Consider the following 18,263-nt stretch of genomic DNA (forward strand, 5'->3'; position numbering starts at 1 on the left):
TATTTCAAAGGTGGGTATGTGTCACTACCATTACTTGAAGTACATGAAAAATAAGTTAAAGGAAAGGCACAGTCACGCCTGCTGGAGCTATTGGAAGTAACTGGAAAAACACTTACCTCAGAGCCTCAGATATTTCCTTACACAGTTCCTGTGGGTGAGCGCCAAGGCGTCCTGCACCCACCCCCGCGTAGCACTCAAGTCCCGCTGCCAATTGGGATTTGATTTTTTTTTTTTTAATTGATGTTACTGGGAATTTAATCTTCACTCATAGTTTCTCCTGGAGTCTATTTTTGATGACAAGGGGGAGCACTGTTGGAAATTACCCTCCTATTTTTGTTCCCGTATGTCGCTGCATTTTCTGGTGTTCTTCACTCCTACAGAGACTTACATCCAGAAACCATATCGTGTGAACTTTAGCGTACTTTGAAACTGAGATATTCTCTTTTCTTTCAGGTCTTACGGCAAATTGCGATGCACTTCTTACTGCTACATTGACTCTACACAGTGTCGATACTTCACATGAGGGGAGCGGAGGTGGGTAGCATCCCACACGTAGCCGGGTGCTAGGTGCTACACTATCATCTATCCAAGAAGGACTGGGACAAAAAAAACCTCCTACCCACATCTGTGTGAAAACAAACGAAAGGACATCATGCTGCTGATGGCCATTTAGAGATGTTTTTCTTGTTTTTTTTTTTTAAATTAAGTCAGATTGGGAAAGAATAGGACCACTGCATCCTGTCTTAATAGAGAAATGTCAAACAGTGTTTGCCAGTAAGACTTTCATGTGGCTGTGGACAGCAACTTGCTCTCCATCACAAATGCAACATTAAGCTACTGGAAACTGAATTTCGTGAACCAGGAATATCATGTAACTATTACCTCGACTTAGCACTGTTATTCCTACATGTAAGCTCTTCAGGGTTTTTGTCTTTAAACCTTCTCAGCATAAACACGAAGCATATCTGGGATGCGGTGTTTATAGAGACTTACTCTTTTATTACAATGTGAACTTTGCAAGTGTGGAATCCACATGAGTGATGACTTCTGCGATATTAAGGTTAACTGTACACCTTTGTGGGTCGAAGGAGCAGAGGCCTTTCAGTAAGTGCTTTAAAGATCAGCAAATCATCCAAAAAAGCTGGTTAACTTCACCTTCGGGCTAAGACATTTGGCTGTGCAAGCCCGTGTGCGTGTACGGAAGTGCAAGCAGTCACAGGAGGCCTGAAACTTCAGACCACAAAGGCCAAACTGGACAAATAAAGTGTGAAATAGCCAAGGAGTTCCCTCCAAGGAGAAAATCAGACAAGGAGGGAAGAAAAAGATGGAACATATGTCAGTATTTTTCACCTCTCAGTATTTTTCACCTCTGCGTGACCCCGAAGGGGCTGGGACAGCATCAGTTACCTGCCTGAACCCACAGCCTGACCATGTTCCACATCACCTTCACTCTGGTTTCCACACTGGAAGGTCTTTTCATTTTCAACCCCTTGTCCACCCAACCTTCATCATTCAGTTACTGGTTCTACCCTGTCCTCTCTCCCCCTCACTGTTTTCGCTGTCGTGTCTGGGGTACCCCCCCCCCAGTGTATGTTCTCACTTTTGTATCGCTGTAAATCAGATCTTAGAGTAGGGCGTTTATGGATGCTCATTCATGCTGTGTAATGTACATAGATTTTTGTTTTTCAGAAAGTTTGTTCAACTATATTAGCTCTGATAGGAGCCAGGGTAATTATGTACTTATTTATTAGCAGGCATTAAAGAGCATATTTCACGTGGGAAGCATATTAAATGTTATGCGAAAAAAAGTCTGTAACAGAAGAAAATGAAACAAAGGATGTGCAGAATTCAGGACTAAGAGCCTCAAATCAAGGTGTTATTTTGCTACAAGCCACTCTTTTCTGCTTTGCGATAAATGCTGTACACGACTGTTTGAAACGTGCGTGTTATCTGTACCAGTGACAGCGCTGCAACGGCTGCACTGCTGCTTTGGTAGAAGTTAAATAAAGGTGGATGTTGCGTTATAATGATAATGCATTACAGTAATCAAGAAATGCATACAACTTTTATCACCTGTATAGAAGAATTTAATTCTGCATGTCCAAAGTGATACTGGAAATCACCAATTAAAAAAAAAAAAAAACAACGAAAATTAATATGACCTTTGTGGCTATCACTTACCTGGGCTCTTTATGTTGCTGTAAAGTCAAGCCACCAGCATTCGTAGCCCAGTTCAGTAGTTCAAAATTTTTCTTCTTGCCTTTTTTTTTAAAAAAAAAATCAGAGGTCTTAATAAAATGTCAAGGAACTATTGCGCTGAGGAACTTGCCCATCATAAGCTCTGGAAATCTTGGCATTAGCACAGCTGCCTTTTAATTTCCTGCGCTTGTGCAAACAGCAGGTTCCAGCAGCGTCACATCATGCAGGAGAGCGTGTCCCAGCAGGAGGCTCCCAAGGACAGCCATTCCCAGCATCAAGTCCTGATGGCCAGCCCTCCCGCTGAACCTCTGGCAGCATCTGCTGAGTGTTGCCATCCTGGGCTTGGAGAGACTTCATCTGAACCCCTCACCTTCTCCAAGGAGTTCATCTCTACACCTGCCCCCCAAAAAAGGCTGGAGTCTTTGAGAAATGTGGTAATCCCAGTGGCCTGTCACCTTCAGTTTTAAGTCACATCCTTTTTAAAAGCTCCTACCTCTGAAGGACATTGAAGTTGCAAAGCCAAGCGCACGGAGGGTAGGAAATGTAAACAGGAGTTGTGGTCGCGTAGGGAAAATTGTCCCGTGTTCAGGAAGGGGCGCATCGCTCTGGTCAGGAAGCATTCACAAAGCATGGATTTTAAATGGACTTTACTAATACAGCACAAACAATCCAGCATTTTAACAGAAGGGGGTGTAAGATATATGGAAAAAAAAAAGGAACAAGTTTCTTACTACCATTACCGTCTTGTTCCCCTCAGATGACAAAGCAAGAGAAAGACACCTGGAAAGGTGTTAAGTATATATGATTTTAAAAATGGCAAAAAACTCCAACCCTTCCTCCTTATTTCCAACATACCTGCTTTATTATTAATTGGTGATTCTTCAGCTGGATGCTGCCTGGTCTGCTGTGAATTATCCTCCCTCCTTCTCTGAGTTTCTTAACACATTGTGCCAAGTCTGGTTCAAAAGTTAATTGAAGCATTTCAGTTCCTTGGCCTTTTCGCAGCAGCAAATGCTTGCCGGAAAGTTTTCTAATGATTAGTATGCAACTCTAGAGGAATACAAAAATAGTATGAGCTTACACCATGCACTGTATTAAATGTATACTAAAAATCCAGCTTGCACTTAATATGTGATTAAATATATGTAGTTACCTACTGCGTGTATTAGCAGCTCATGTCAATAAATCATGCTACCTTAGTTCTGCTATGTCCTTACTTTTGCTTATTTCATTTGGGGTTTAACAACACATTTTTAAAGTATAATTACATCATATAAGATGCTGGAGAGGGGAAAAAAAAAAAGTGTCTCCTCTCCCATGCCTGCTGCCTTCCCCATCTGCCGCTGGAACTGATGCACTGGCGTGTACAGCCTGGGAGTGTGACCCTGCATCCCTGTGCCCCGGTCCAACCACTGCCTCAGCCCAAAATAGACCTGTGCAACACGCCATGTGCAGAACTGCTCTGCTTTCATCGATTTCTGGCTGTAATCAGTGTCACATGGACTACTTTTAACAAGGCTTTGGGCTGCGGTTTGGGGATTATCTCCTCCTGCTGCTTCATAACGTACTGGCTGGTTTGTAACTCCTGCCAGAGGCTGAGCTGACGGCTGCAAACCAGAAAGCAACGGCGCCAAGTGCTGATGGATGATGGGAGCAGCGATGTTGGCACCTAGGGTTCCGTCACTCCCAGCAGCCGGCACACAGGCTTTGGGAAGAGGGTCCTGCCTTGAAGTGGCAGCCAGCAAGTCTGTCCTCCCAAGGCTTTTATGTAGGACAGAGCATCCCAGAGAAGGGCACTGCCTTCTGCCCCCAGGGAAGTGGAAGCGTATTGATGACCAGGGAATGAATGTGTATTTGGAGCAGTGTATTATCTGCCTGTCCTTTCTTGAAGCTCAGCTTCTGTGACACTTGCCTTTCTGGCTTCCCAAATGCCTACGTCATGGCTCTCAACTTCAAATAATTCAAAATTGTAGCTTCCAGACCTGCCCTTGCCTCTAAATCTGGTCACACAGCTCATCTCCTCCTTTCTTTGTTCTCACAATTTCTGTTAACAGCACCAAAGTTCGTATCCTTTGCAGCCCCTCCAAAACCCTGCAACGCCCTCGCTGCTCTGCAGGCACTGGGTTTCATCCTCTTCTTTTTCAGCCTCTCATGCCTTCCCTTTTCTAATGTCCTCCACATGTTGCAGCCCTGCTAATTTCACAGCAAAGCCCCTGGGCCACAGTTCTTACTTTTTTAAAGGACAGCTTCTTGGAGATGACAACCCAAATGCCTCTAAAAATCCCATGGTACAATTCCCATTTCCTTCCCGCTGATTTGGACAAGGTGAGAAGGGATTAGCTGTTATCCTTAAACTGTGAGTCCCCCAGAACAGGCATCGTCCTTGAGCACCAGCTGTTTTGGAGTAACACCAGTAATAAGTCCCCAGTTAGCTGCTTTTGGGGTTGATTCAATAGCTTTGGCACTCTGCTGCCACATACAATCAGGGCATGTATTAAAAAAAAAGACCAAAATAAACCCAAAAGAAGTAAACCAGTACTGTGCTGTGATTCTTTGGTGATACTCCAGTGTGTCTTGCAGGCAAGGCAATGCTGCAAGAAGATCTTTAAAGAGATGTTGGAAAAATCATGTTTTAATTCACAAAGGGTGAGGCGACATAGAGCATTTTGTGGTAAGACTTTCAAGTTCTTCCTCTGTTAGCTTTTGCCTAGGGAGATGGATATGGCAAAGCAAGTGCCCCTTCCCTGGAAACCATTCTCTTGCATGGCAAGCACCCACTAATGGGCTATTGAACCCTGCTATAGGAAAAATAAGGTGCTGGCAGAAAGACAGACTGAAGCAGACAAATAGGGAATGTAAAATTAAGATCAGGAATATACTTCAGAGTAACTGATGCTTATTGATCTGGTAAGGGACTATGCGACTTGCAGACTGTCTGAGCACTGCCAAACCTCAATCAAAAAGAAAGCAGGAACAAAGCCTAAGCAAGTGAGGCAATTTATACCTTTATTGAACATGGTCGGTGAAAAAAACCCAACCCACTGTATTCATTTCCGTGCTGGGCAATGTGCTCTTTGCTGCAAACTGGGGCTTTCTGCGGTAAAGGCTGGTGTCACTCCAGGTCTGAAGAGGCCAGAGCAAAGCCTGGGCACATGCTTTCATTGCATTGGTAATTACTGGGGCATTTAGGAAGATGGCCCTGAACCAGCCCAGCCGAGGAAAGGCTGCCTTTGAAAGGGTAGCCAGGGCAAATTATATTAGAGGAGTGTACTCCTGCTGGAAATTACATTAGTGGCTACTTCCCTTCCTCTGCCCCCAACAAAATCTTGGCACTTAAATAGCACTGAGTTATAGCCCTGGCCTTTCAGTGTTTTTAATTCACTCTGACAGTTTCATGTGCATCTGATGGAGGGTCTGTTTTGGATGCACAATCTTCTCAAGTGAGAGAGAATAGGGTTGAAACAGCCATGTTTTGCTGCAGCTTTTCCACCCACTAGTGAACGAGTAGCCCTCTCTGCCCGGGGTGCTGCTCAGCATTTCCTTTGGGAAAGGAGGGGGAAGGAGAACCATGGAGCTGAACCCATCAAAGCCTCATGCAGCAAAGCCAAGCGGTGCTGGAGGGCACTGTGGGGAGCTGGAGCCTCTCTGGACACCGTGCCCATGGTTGGGAAGGGGCCTCATGCCATACATAGAATCATAGAATCGTAGAATGGTTCGGGTTGGAAGGGACCTTAAAGGTCATCTAGTTCCAGCCCCTCTGCCATGGTCAGGGACACCTCCCACTAGACCAGGCTGCTCAAAGCCCCATCCAGCCTGGCCTTGAACACTTCCAGGGATGGGGCATCCACAGTCCCCGTGGGCAACCTGTTCCAGTGCCTCACCACTTTCACAGTAAAAAATTTCTTCCTGATACCTCATCTAAATCTCCCCTCTTTCAGTTTAAAACCATTACCCCTCATCCTATTGCTACACTCCCTGATAAAGAGTCCCTCCCCACTTTTCCTTTAGGCCCCCTTTAGGTACTGGAAGGCTGCTCTGGACCCCAACCAAGATGCATTGGAGCATCTCATGCCCTTCAGGAAAAGCTGTCTGCTGGGCTGTCCCCAGGGCCAAGGCTACTGGTGGCATCTCCTGCAGGACACAGGGAAGGACAAAGCGGTCCCCCAGCAGTTTTGCAGGGGTGGACGGGAGGCTGGTGTGCGACAACCCAGCCGCAGAAGCCTCGGCAGAGCAGGAATCCGAGGTAACGGCACGATAAATCATCCAGGAGGAAGAGGAGGTAACCTTAACCTCCTCATAGAGCAGTGCCTTCAGTATATTTAGAAACTTGGCAACTGATGACCCTCTCTCAGCCGGTCTAAAGTGTCACGGCTTAATAAGCGAACAAACTGACATCAGCGTTAAATTCAAGCCCGTGGCAAGATGTATGTGCTTGACCCTGGTGCCAGGCGTGGCAGGAAGCTTTCAGGATTCATCTTGGAGAGGAGACAGAGACCTGTCAGGGCCCTCAGCATCCCCCATGCAGGGGGAGAACAGTTCTTCATCTTCACCCTCCCTTGAAGAAGAGGCACCCGACAGCGTTTCTCACTGCACCACTACTGAGTGTGACTTAAGACATGGAAATGCAGGCATATAAGGCTTATCTTCCATTACACTTTTAACCAGCGCATCTCCAATTTGGGCAAGCAAGGAGGGAATAGTGTGGGGACCCTACACTGTTTCCCAGCCCCATCGCACAGGCCCAGAAACTTTTTAGTGATTAATTTTGTTTGGAAGAGAAGAGCTCCACTGCCCCTTGCCCTTCTCATTTCCATTGGCCATGTTCCCCTATGAAAGTCACCATGCAGGAGCTGGGGGACTTTGCACTGAGGCAGTCACCCATTTGGGGCAGGACATCCGTTTGGTGCTTCCCATGCCTTCCTCTCAGAGATTATTTGATGGACAAACATAGGGGAACCTGGCAACCCTGACACTTCATAGCAATATAATTTCTTTTACACATTTTCATTGGGCTCATCCTCTTAACTACCTGGCGCTACTGCCCTGAGGATGGGATGTGCCATGCAAGATGATACCGAGGTATTACTAAACTTAGATTTTGAGTTGTTACCAGATTTAAAGGGGAGGATGAATGATTAGAGGTAATAAACAGACAATAGGCAACTGAACTGTCCCAAAGTGTCCTGTGGAAATGTGTATATTTTGGGCCAAAAACCACAAGGAGGCTGGTCATGAAGTACAATAAAAAGCCAGATTTAAGCTGTGATGCTCCAGTGCATTCAGATAAACCACCATAAACCATCTGGTGGCCGTAGTGGCAAGTTACAGTTTCACTGTCGTTTGACCAGAGATTAGTTTTCAAAGCCAGCAACAACCCGAGAGCAGCAGCGTGGGACCAGTGGGGTGAAGCTGGTAATCCCACTGGTCTTGGTGGGCGCAGCGAAGGGCAGAGAGGCTTGCCCTGCACCAGGACTTTTTGAGCAAGACAACATCTGGTGTGAAATGCTGCAGGATTACAGCTTCTAAATAAAGCCAGGGAGCTGTACCTGTTGCTGCCTGGGGTCAGCAGGCTCTGCTTTAAGCTGTCTGACACCGAGCTGCTATGCTCATCTACCTAAACATATTCAGTATTTGTTCTCTGCTTCACACTATCCCATTATTTGATGAGAAATAATGTCCTGTGGGTTTGCCAGGGAGTGACCACATGGCAGGGAGGATTGAATTGCTGTGACTGGCCCTTGGGGCAAACACGTTGACATAAGAGAGTTTGGACCGAGTATAGACAAGGAAGAACCAAGCCCTAAGGACATAGAAATAATGTGATTATTCTTCCTGCACCCAGCAGTTGAGTATCTGTTAGGTCATTTGTAAGGTGAAACCCATTCTCTCTTTAGCTGTATTGCCCCTGTATTTTGCAGCCCTGAGGATGGCGGGATTCCAGCTGCAGGGTAAAGAGAGGCAAAGCTTCCCTCCAAACCCAAAACCACCGTAAAGACCATTAGCAATGTCTCAGCAGTGGGGTTTCTGCAGTGCCACACAGCACATCTGCGGGCAATGCCGGGTGGGTCAGGTTCCTCTCCTTACCTGTAACACCCATGCTCAGGTTTCACGGCGGGGTCATCTGGTTTTGCTCAATGCATTCGTATGTGAAGATTGAAGACCTCTTAATTTCTATTGTATCAATGGCAGATGCATTGCATTGGGAATTTGGGAGTGGAAGGAATTCCGCTCCACACCCTCAGCACCTATGGATCAACTGAAGGTTGTTGCTGAGGCTGAGGGACACACGCTTGACAGCTCTGATTTACGGGGATGATCATATCTGTCTGACATTTACTTAGGGATATAAACCACAGCAGTTTTCCAGACCCTCTCTTGGTTTCATCAAACTTTGAAGCTCATGAGAAAAGTCCTTTAAGGCAGGACTCCATCAGCAGAGCGCGGATTATTTCTTTGCTTCTTTCTTTTTTAATAAAAAGGGTAATAACAAATAGTTATTTTTGAAAAGTTACATTTGTGAAGGCATAGCCTGCTTTTGTATGTTTTTAAGCATCTTTATCAATAGCTGAAAGCAGAGCTCCATTTGAGATTGTCTGTGGACAAAAAAAATATGAACACAGACGGATGAATCCTCTCCCTGTACTGATAACGGCTACAAACTCACAGGCTGTTCACATTGCCCAATGATACAGGCTTAAGAAAACGTACATTAATATTTAATTACTTTATCCAAAGCGTAAAAGCTTCAACAGAGGAGAGTCCTATTTCAGAAGGAGCATAGCCTGGATGTATGAACTCTCCACACAAGTAATGGGCCAAGATAAGAAAACAAAATGCCACATGAAGAAACTTTTGGGCTGGCTGACAAGAAGTATGCCCAAGTTCTTTGAAACGGTCCGAGGTCTTCCCCAGCTTCCACCCAGGGGCTGGTTCGAGCCCCTGGGGAGAGCAGCCTGCTCAAAGTGAGTGACGAAGCGTGAGGTGGGTGAAAGTAGCGGTGACTACTTATACACTGACAGTGTGCTGTACATTAAAGGTGAGAGAAAAGAATCCTTAAAAGACTGGGGAAAGGGAGGAGGGGAAAGCGGAATTTAATAAACCGGACTGAAGAAAATAAACTGTGAAATGTCCTAGCAGGATCCAACATGCGGCTGGGACATTCAGCATGTCCCTGACAAGGGGACGACTCCTTACAGACAAGCGCCTGCAAGAAGGTCCCTGCGCCTGGCACATCTGGTGAGGCGGGACTGGTGGTCCCTCAACACGAGGGCCGGGGGTGGCAGAACGAAGCTCCGCGTGGGAGAGCGTGCCTCTTGCTCTCGACGAGGGTCTTCCGCCATGTTTTTGTCAAGAAAGCTCTCCCAGCTGCCACAGTGCCTGGAGGGGTGCAGCTTTCACAGAGACACCCGCAGCACCCCGCTCCACGCGCAGGAGCATCCTGCCGCTGCAGCACAGTTGCTTGTTTTGCTGGTTTTGGGGAAAGCCAGTTTGCAGCTCGATGGCATGGGACGTGGAGCGTCGGGCTCGGCGAATGTCGAAGACCTGAGACCACGGCTCAAATGTCGCTTTCGGGAGAAAGCCGGGCAGGCGGAGCAGCGGCTGCAGCCCACACGGCTTCCTCTCGCCTGCAGGAAGGAGGCTGGGTACCAGCTGCTAAGCAAGAAAGCAAGTGGAAAACTGTGACCTATAGGAAACTATGTGAGGCACGTCTGGTCTCTGAAGACTACAGATGAGCTGGCGATACGAACACTGCAAACAGATGCTAAATTGATTGGAAATTATTTTGGCGGAAAGCCATAGCTGGAGAAGGAGCCCTGGTAGGAAGACAAATTGATGCAAAACGCGTTTTGAAGTCTCAGATCTCTCTGGTTTTGAGAAAACAGTGACCTGTTCTCTCTTCGACATTGCTGCAGGGCTTTGCACAGGCCACACACCAGCGCATCTTGCCAAAAGCAGCGAGGTACACACTCAGAAAACGGCTGAATGCTGCTGGCTGGCACCAGGACCCGCTGGGGGCCCTGACAGGGAAGCAGCATCTCAGGGACTCCTTGATTGACAGCTCCGGAAGGACATGAGTATCACCAATTTCAGCTCCTCCTGCTGCAGGTGAAAATCCAGCACTAATGATGATGCCTTGCTAAAGCAGTGGGTAAACAGCAAAACATCCTGGGGAAATTTTAACGGATCTTGCAAGTTGAAACACCAGCCAAGTAGTACAGGCTGGTAAAAGGAGAAGGTTGGGGGAATGTAAGAACACAATGAAACTTAGGAAAGCCTTTTTCCCTAATCCCCAAAGTCGGGCGTTGAGCCTGCACTGCCGTCACTGCAGCTTCTCTGGGAACCATCCCCTCACAGGGCAGGGAAGGGAAGCCGGAAGCTAAGGCTGATGTGGGGTTTTTTTTAATGATAACACACAAGAAGAAACAAATCTAAAATCTGTTAAGACACAGAAGAGGAGCAATAAATATCTGCTAATTTAGAAATACACTTTGGTCAATGTACTGAAATATTTGGAAAAAATACATGGTAACATCTTGGACTAAATTGTCCACGAGGACAGACAGACATGCAGCTTGGTTGCACTAATGTGTGGAAGTTTCTGGTGTACTGCAACATCTCCTGCACTTCCTTTTGTCAGTTCTAACACTCATGCTTGACTCTTAGTCTACTAGTCCCACAATGATAAAGAAAACTTTTCTCCTCATGGCTCCAATTTGGGGAACAGTTTTGTGCAAACGCATTAAACTTCTGTTCGAAACCTGTGCTCCGTCCAGGCTGTAGCACTGAATTATGGCCCCATATTCTGCATTTCAATAGCTTCGTATTTCCCACAGGGCAGCAAAACTGCATGCCAGCCCCACGCTGCCCTCAGCGTAGCAGGGTTCCCAGCTGGGCTAAGAGTAACCAAGCCGGTAAAGGCTTCACTCTGCCTGGTTCCATTAGTCAAAGCTTCGGTGCTGTGACCTTGCGTTGCCTTTCCTGCTCAACTTCAGAAAACAGTCTTTTTCCATATAGGAGAATCCTAAGAAAAAATTATTTATAGATAATTTGGTCATTGTTGAATCTTTAACGTGTCCTCTTTGAGCTTCCCATTTTAACAGCAGCATCTGTATGTTCCTATAAACCCCACACGTTCAGCACACCATTTTTTATTTTGAACCATGGATCTAGATTCCTTTAGGGACAGGGGTGGGGACAGGAATTTAGCAGCCGCTATCACAGCCCATGACCTTTACCAACAAACATCACAAACTCCGTCAAAGCTTTAGCTGGGCCTCTTTCTGCAATTCATCTGGGATCCCGTAATGGCAACAGATTTGCTTTTTTTAAACCAGTGGAGGTTACGATGAGGAGACACTTGCCCAGTAGATCTCTTTTTGTGCACGGGGTTTCTATTAGCGTACGTCTGTGCAGTGCTGCTGAGAGCAGAGTATTTTATGGAGGTGACTCCAAGGACTCACGCTGGCAGACAGTCCCTCCGCACAGCCACAGACCTCCTCGTCACAGCCACCACATTCTGCTTCTCCTTTTAACGCCCATCTCTGTGTACATCCTCTTGGTTTCGGTGTGAAGAGCGGCAGGTGTCTGGTACAGCACACCACAGTGGAGATACCAACACCAGAAGCGCCCACCCTGCGTGGGACCGAGCTCTGCCCCAGCAGCAGCCCCATCCAACCGCCACATGTAACAGCACGGCTTCGGAGGAGCTGCCAGGCAATGGAGTGAACTGGGCTCACTGGTTCATTGCGGCACAGCTGACACTTCAGGAGAGCCACCAAAGGAGAAAAAAGAGAGATGTTACACCCACATTAAGTAAGGAACATTAGTCTTCATCTGCACCTCAAGATGACCACACAGATTTCAAAGACTTCAGAAACTCCGACAGAAGAGACTGAAGTCCAGGCAAAAGGGCATATAATATACCAAATCTTTAAAAATGAATTCTTCTCACACTGCCAGGCTGGCTTTTGTAACTACAGACTTCACACATTTAGACTGGCCAAGGACCCACAACCACATGCCAGACACAGCTTTTATTCTTGTAATCAAAACAGGCTCCATGTGTGTTAACATTCTTCTTACAAAGATACATACAGGTAGTTTCTATGAACCAGAAACATACTGTTTTCGACTGTTCACACAGTACCTAGAACAGATGCAGTCCTGAAGAGCACTTTAGGCCCCCTACTGTAATAAATGAAACAAAATCCATGCGAGGAGAAAGTGAGATTTTAAAACATGCTTATTTAAAATAAGTTTATTATAATGAAATAATATAAAAGTCTGACAAAGGTCTTAACAATGCTCCAAAAAGAAAAAGAGACAGATGCTGTATGATTTGAGAGATGATGCTGACCGGAAACTTCGAAGTATTTCAAGCCCGAACTGCTTATGCCAGCACAATTTGTGCAATGCTTACACTGGAAGGGGTGATTCTGGGGGCACAAACAAGCCCTTAGAAAGAAGTAAATTTAAAGTGTGAGGCAATATACCTTCCCTTCATTTTACACATATGCATGTAATATATTTCAGCATGTATAAGTAAGGCTTGGAGTAAGCCCTACTTGACATTGACAAAATGTATGCCCAAAATTGTCTTGAAAAAAAGAAAGAGAATAAAAAAGGAAACCACAAAAGCAAGTTGCTTTGGTTTTCAGTTTAGTCACCATATTTTGGAATGCAATTTACTTGTTAAGTTTAGTTTCAAGTAGACATAAATCTCAAACTTTCAAGATGGCTTTAAATAAAGGAATTAGAGAGTAAGTTTTGGACCGCCTGAATGCTGCAATGCAAAATAAACAGTGTTAAGCAAAAATCAGGATATGACAACAATGAAATTTCATATATTATAAAAAACCCCAACCAACCTTTAGCACATCTGGAGTATCTGGGGGGAGAAATAATATACCAAGAAAGGGATATTAAAAATGATCTTCAAAATGTGATCTTTGACTAAGTGCATGCTAGCGGAAGGGTAAGCATGTGTTTAAGCGAAGCACATACACACCTACGTCCTAACTTCAAAGCAAGTGCTTAAATCCTTGTGTGAACTGTGAGCAGGATCAGCTACTGCCTGGGCTTGCTCAGGGCCAGTAACTCTGCTATGATACCCCTTCTCCACAGGGGTGATTTCACATTGCTCGGAGCATGCAGTAGTTTGCAGCGTTTGTTCACCAAGGGGCTACAGAAGGTAGAAGGCATGAATTCAGTTATCCCTGCCCACCCCCACCCCGTTGGTTTTTTCTTTTTTTTTTTTTTTTTTTTTTTTTTAAATCAGTACTATGCAGGCAAGAGAACAGAAATAAGTCAATTAAAAAAAATAAATCCGTGTGTTTTCACTCAAAAGAGGTAGAATTGCCAATTTTGAAGTGTCCTGATTTAAATTCCATCAGTGAAATTAAAAGTTCAAAGCGGCGTGGTTTTCCTGCAAAATATGTCAAACCAAGGACAAACTTCAGAGAAAAGCAGCAGCACATTCTCCATCTGACTGTATGTTTGGTTGCCTGCCAAACTAGTCAGGTCTGATCGTCCAAGTTTACATTTTTATCACTTACAAAACTTCCTGCTTTGTGCTCTTATAGAGAGATGCTTCAATTTGACTGCAACAGCTCTGGCAGCAAGGAAGCTGAGGATGGAAGGAAAGGAAGGGGTGGTGACCAGGTGAGGGAAGCTGGGAAGTTAGCCACATAGGAACACGCTAATGATCTTTTCTGGTGTCTAAAAGGCATTTTAGGGTTCCCTAAAGCTTTTCACAAAAGCTGAATTGATAATGAAAAGAAAGGGTTAGGAGGTCCAGCATATGGACATACGTAACACTGTTTTCTATAATGGTCCACATCCCTTTGCCAAAGTACGCTGCAAATAACTGGAGCACGTTTTGGGCATACTTTTTACATGTCCAGCCAACGACGTGACACTTTTCAAACTATGAAACATTTTTAAAGCAAACAGCTGTAACCTAAGTCCTGATGATGCTTTACAAAAAGCTTGCAAGTGAAGGTATATGGCCCTTAACTTTAAGTGCATCTGTTAAAGGGGGAGACCCACATTACAAGAGTGTCCAGATGGGATGTTTCAATGACTCCTTAAGTTTACGCTAAAGCACTTGAGTATCCAGTTCATATTATACAATTTTCATGTCACAAAACTTCAATATGCAACTGAGTGTGATGTCTTAAAATAGCAGAGGGGGCTCCAGAACATAGTTTGTTTTAAAAAAAACCCAACAAAATAAATAAAATAAATAAAAGCCTCCCATTGCTAAGCAGAACTCGACTGAAATTATTTGAGAGCTCTGCTCTAATGCCAACAGCACTATATTACAAAGGTGAGTTTATGATCTCTATTCAAATATGCTGACAGCCATTATTCAGTACTAGATAGCACTTCTATCAGATTGCTTTGGGATTTACCATGTCTCAGCAAGGATGTGCACTGGATAGATGCCGTCAGTGTCATATGCTGTTTCAGAGCTCTACGCTCAGCTATACTAATTTCACAAAAAGCAGCCTTGTTCCCCTAGAGTAAGGCTGTGATTACTCTTATTTTGCCATGGCTAAGTAAAATCCCTGAGAATATGCAACTGTTAGACATTGAAGGAAATGGCCGAAAGCATTTCTCAAGAAAAGGGACGCAAAACTTTAGACTAGTGCGGTTTAAGAAACCAAACCAGTTCATGTAAAGTATACAGAGCAAGGGTGCTGTTATCTAAGAGTCATATGGACCTCTATCAGCATCCAGGTCAGTTGTTCATAAATGTCAGCCATTAAAAAAAACCCAGAACAACACTAACCAATCAACGAACCAAACAAATCAAACAGAAAGCACCAACCTTCTCTCCAATTCTAAATTTGAAGGCCAAAAGTTAATTGCTTGTTCTCTACAATTATTAAAATCAAAAGCAATCCTCTCTGCTTGCCAAACTGACATCCCAAGAAAAGAAGGAAGTGAATTGTCTAGCAGCGTATTTGTTTCCACTTGGTCATCTAGTCTACCGCATCCTTGGAGGTGTAACTCGGCAGTTTGGCTCTGCAACATGCTGCATGGGTTTCCTTCTCAGTGGTGGTTTGACTGGAGAGGCAGCTTTTGTTAGTCTTAGAAGTGCTCAACACCCTGCAACAGCAGTGCATGGTGAAGTACAAGTTTTGAAGGCAAGGAGACCTTGCTCAATTCCTTTACAAGTCCCCTATTCAACAACAAGCACACAGGGGTCTCCTAAGAACATTCTCAGAAAGACCAACTTTACAGAGAAGAGCAAGACAAGAAAGCCTGCTCTGAGGCAGGATGCCATGCTGATCAGAGGATATGCAACGTGGACCGCTCTCTATTTGGTAGAAGAAAGAACAATGGTAGAAGTTAGTAATTGCTGAAGCTAATGGCCCAATGAAGCTGTTAAGTTCTCTGCTTACAAAATAAAGCCTCCTTACTTTTTGCGTCAAACGTTGGGTCTGATGCACTACTAACAAACCACTGTTTCTCCTGCTAGTTAAAAAAAACAAACCAAACCAAAGAAACAGAAAAGTCAAAAATAAATCTAAGACTAAGTGCTGAATACACTTTCCTGCTACTGTAAAAGCTTAGAGCAAAAAGGGAAGCCAATTTTCTTCATAATCTTCACAGGTAATTTCTAGAGAAGAGGGATCTCTTCCTGCTCTTTCCATACCCCCAGCTGATATTTTGTGGAAACGTGGTCTCCATTACCTTTCCAGAGCACACAGCTAGGAACTGTTACAGTGGAGTTTCCCACATAATAGCCAAAAACCTCCAGGAAACCACGCAGGGTGGAGTTGGTTGCCCTGCTGCAGGGGTGGTTTCTTTCCATTCGTGCTTAGAAGAAGCAGACAGCCAAATCCCAAGGGCTCTCTGCTTCATTTTTAGCGCTGCAAGTAGTGAAATAATTGAATGGAGCTTTGGTCAAAAGTTTTGACTTTGTACTCCAACATAAATATATAGTGCTTAAATTAAGAAAACCCCAAAACCTAAAACTCCCACATCCTTCTGATTCCATTTGGTGTATGTGGGAGCTACAGGTAGGCACAGGTCAGAGAAGGTGAAAGGAACAAGAAAGACACACTGTTTAAATGCCTAATTACAGTTCTGGTATCTTGCTTTATACCCAGGTGTGACGTTTGGTCTTTTCTTCAAGTATCATATGCTTTTCTTAAAGCTCACAATGCTAGGCTCTTTAGAATCAAGTATTCGGTGTGCAGAGAGGTGACGATGCAGGGCAGCAGACCTGCAGTACATACATTTCACTGACAATGTGGCTTTTAGCCTAGCAAAAGACAGTACTTCTCCCGTGAGTATGGTGACACTGAAATTTCTCCTGTATTTATGAAGGTTTACTAATTTTAAGTATCTCATTAGCACAGTCTTCTCTCTTCCTGCACGAGTTAAACTCAACTCTTTGCACAAAGCCATCTGAAGCCCCAGGTCACCACTGAGAGACCCACTTACGCCTTCAATGGGCAGCCAATAATTCACAGACAGCCTTCTAGTCAAAAACACAACTGGGAATTTTGTCCTTAACCATATAGCTAGCTAAAAGGACTGCTTTGTTATTTTTAATAGCAGCAGTGCCAAGGAGCACACTTTTATCTGTATCAGCAAAATGGGAAAAAGGGGAAAATCTTACTTTCTTGATTTCCAGTTGCTTCTACATCATTTCAGACTTTCAAGTTTGTAATTGGCCCAATGTGTATTGGCTCCACGACAAATTCTAGCTTCTCCTACGCTTTACTCATTTCATATCCACTTTCATGAAGTCTCTGCCCATAATGGCAGCCTAGGAAGGACTTCAATAAAATCTGCTTTTTAAACTGCTAGCTGTATTCAATTGAAAAGCAAATATTATGTTTTTGTGTGGATTTGATTTAACAAAACCCTAAACCCAAAATAGAAAAACCCACCAAGACCTTACTAAACCAGGATGATGGACATGATCTTCAGTTACCATCGTGTGTGTGTGTGATTCGATTGCTCGTGTAAAGCACTGTTGCAATCAGCTGGGCTCTGCCAGTCTGCGCCAGCAAACTTCTTGTGGCCCGCCGGCAGGAACTGACAGGGAGAACGTGGCACATACTCAGAGCTGGTCAGGGAACACGACCCCCAGTTTCAAAGGCTAGCTCCTGGGGATGCTCAGACCACCAACCCACGTGTGCTTCGTGGTGAAGGTCTCTGTAATATTTGGGGAGGTGCTGCATTAAAAAGCTTCAACCCAAATTAAGGGAAAAATACACCGCGTACCTTATAAGGTGGCATTTAACCGACCTTCTCTTGCGCTACCGAAGTAACAATATCTGTCACTACCTCTGCCCTCCTACACCGTCGCAGGGAGTGGGCACAGGGCATGGGAGAGCTAGAGGCAGCTTGTCCGTCTTCACATCCTGACCGCTCTGCTGCACGCACAGCTCTCTCCTAAGGTACGGGAGCAAAGGCCAAATTCTGCTCTGTTATTTTTATGAGGTGAAGAGAAGAGGGAGTGCATGGGTAGGAGAGAAACAGTCAAAAACATTCATCACGGACATCATTATGACCCAAAGAGAAACAGTACCTCTGCATTTAAACACAAAACAAGTGTTAACGAAAAAAATAAAAGTCATACATACCCTTCCCCAAAAACACTCACAACACCCTTCCCACCTGAAAAGCTACAACGAACAGAAATGATGTCCAAAAAAACCCAAAACAAAAGAAATCTTTGTTAACAGACACAGTCCCTGAAGTTTTAAGACACGGTCTTGCTGTAGTCATACCACCTCATCTGACTCCAAACCATGTACTTCATAGAGAGTGTCCAAGATATTTAGCTGCTTTTCCATGGCTGGTAAGTAAATGTTGAGGTCCCTCTGCATTCCTTTGTAAAATGTTTCTTCCTGAGGATCACACTCCTCTACAGACAGAGCTGCCACAAAGTCTTCGTATGTTGGAGCTGCCCTTAAAGCTAACTGGGAGAGGAACCAAAGCTTTTAGATTTGCAAAACAGAACTGGAAAAAAAATGTAACTAAAGCCACAAAAAACTTCTAAGACATCCCTCTTTGCACTTAAGATTGCATAGCTTTAA

At 44.7% G+C, this 18,263-nt stretch overlaps 2 protein-coding genes across 4 annotated transcripts in view; one reads left to right on the forward strand and one right to left on the reverse strand.

Annotated features, from left to right (window-relative positions):
• COLQ (collagen like tail subunit of asymmetric acetylcholinesterase) overlaps positions 1-3,356 on the forward strand; it is a 43,284-nt gene extending 39,928 nt beyond the window's left edge. Inside the window, exon 17 of the mRNA XM_054193260.1 lies at positions 454-3,356. Coding sequence (XP_054049235.1) covers positions 454-523 — 70 coding nt within the window. The 3' untranslated portion in view covers positions 524-3,356. The remainder of the gene's footprint in view (positions 1-453) is intronic.
• Positions 3,357-11,332: 7,976 nt separating this feature from the next.
• Positions 11,333-18,263, reverse strand: part of PLEKHA8 (pleckstrin homology domain containing A8) — a 33,130-nt gene continuing 26,199 nt past the window's right edge. For 2 of the 3 annotated variants that reach the window (XM_054190196.1, XM_054190194.1), the window contains exon 14: positions 11,333-18,146. In XM_054190196.1, coding sequence (XP_054046171.1) covers positions 17,949-18,146 — 198 coding nt within the window. In that variant the 3' untranslated portion in view covers positions 11,333-17,948. The remainder of the gene's footprint in view (positions 18,147-18,263) is intronic. The other variant, XM_054190197.1, reaches the window with a different exon arrangement.

Source organism: Rissa tridactyla, chromosome 2, assembly GCF_028500815.1.
Source record: "Rissa tridactyla isolate bRisTri1 chromosome 2, bRisTri1.patW.cur.20221130, whole genome shotgun sequence".
Taxonomy (NCBI): domain Eukaryota; kingdom Metazoa; phylum Chordata; class Aves; order Charadriiformes; family Laridae; genus Rissa; species Rissa tridactyla.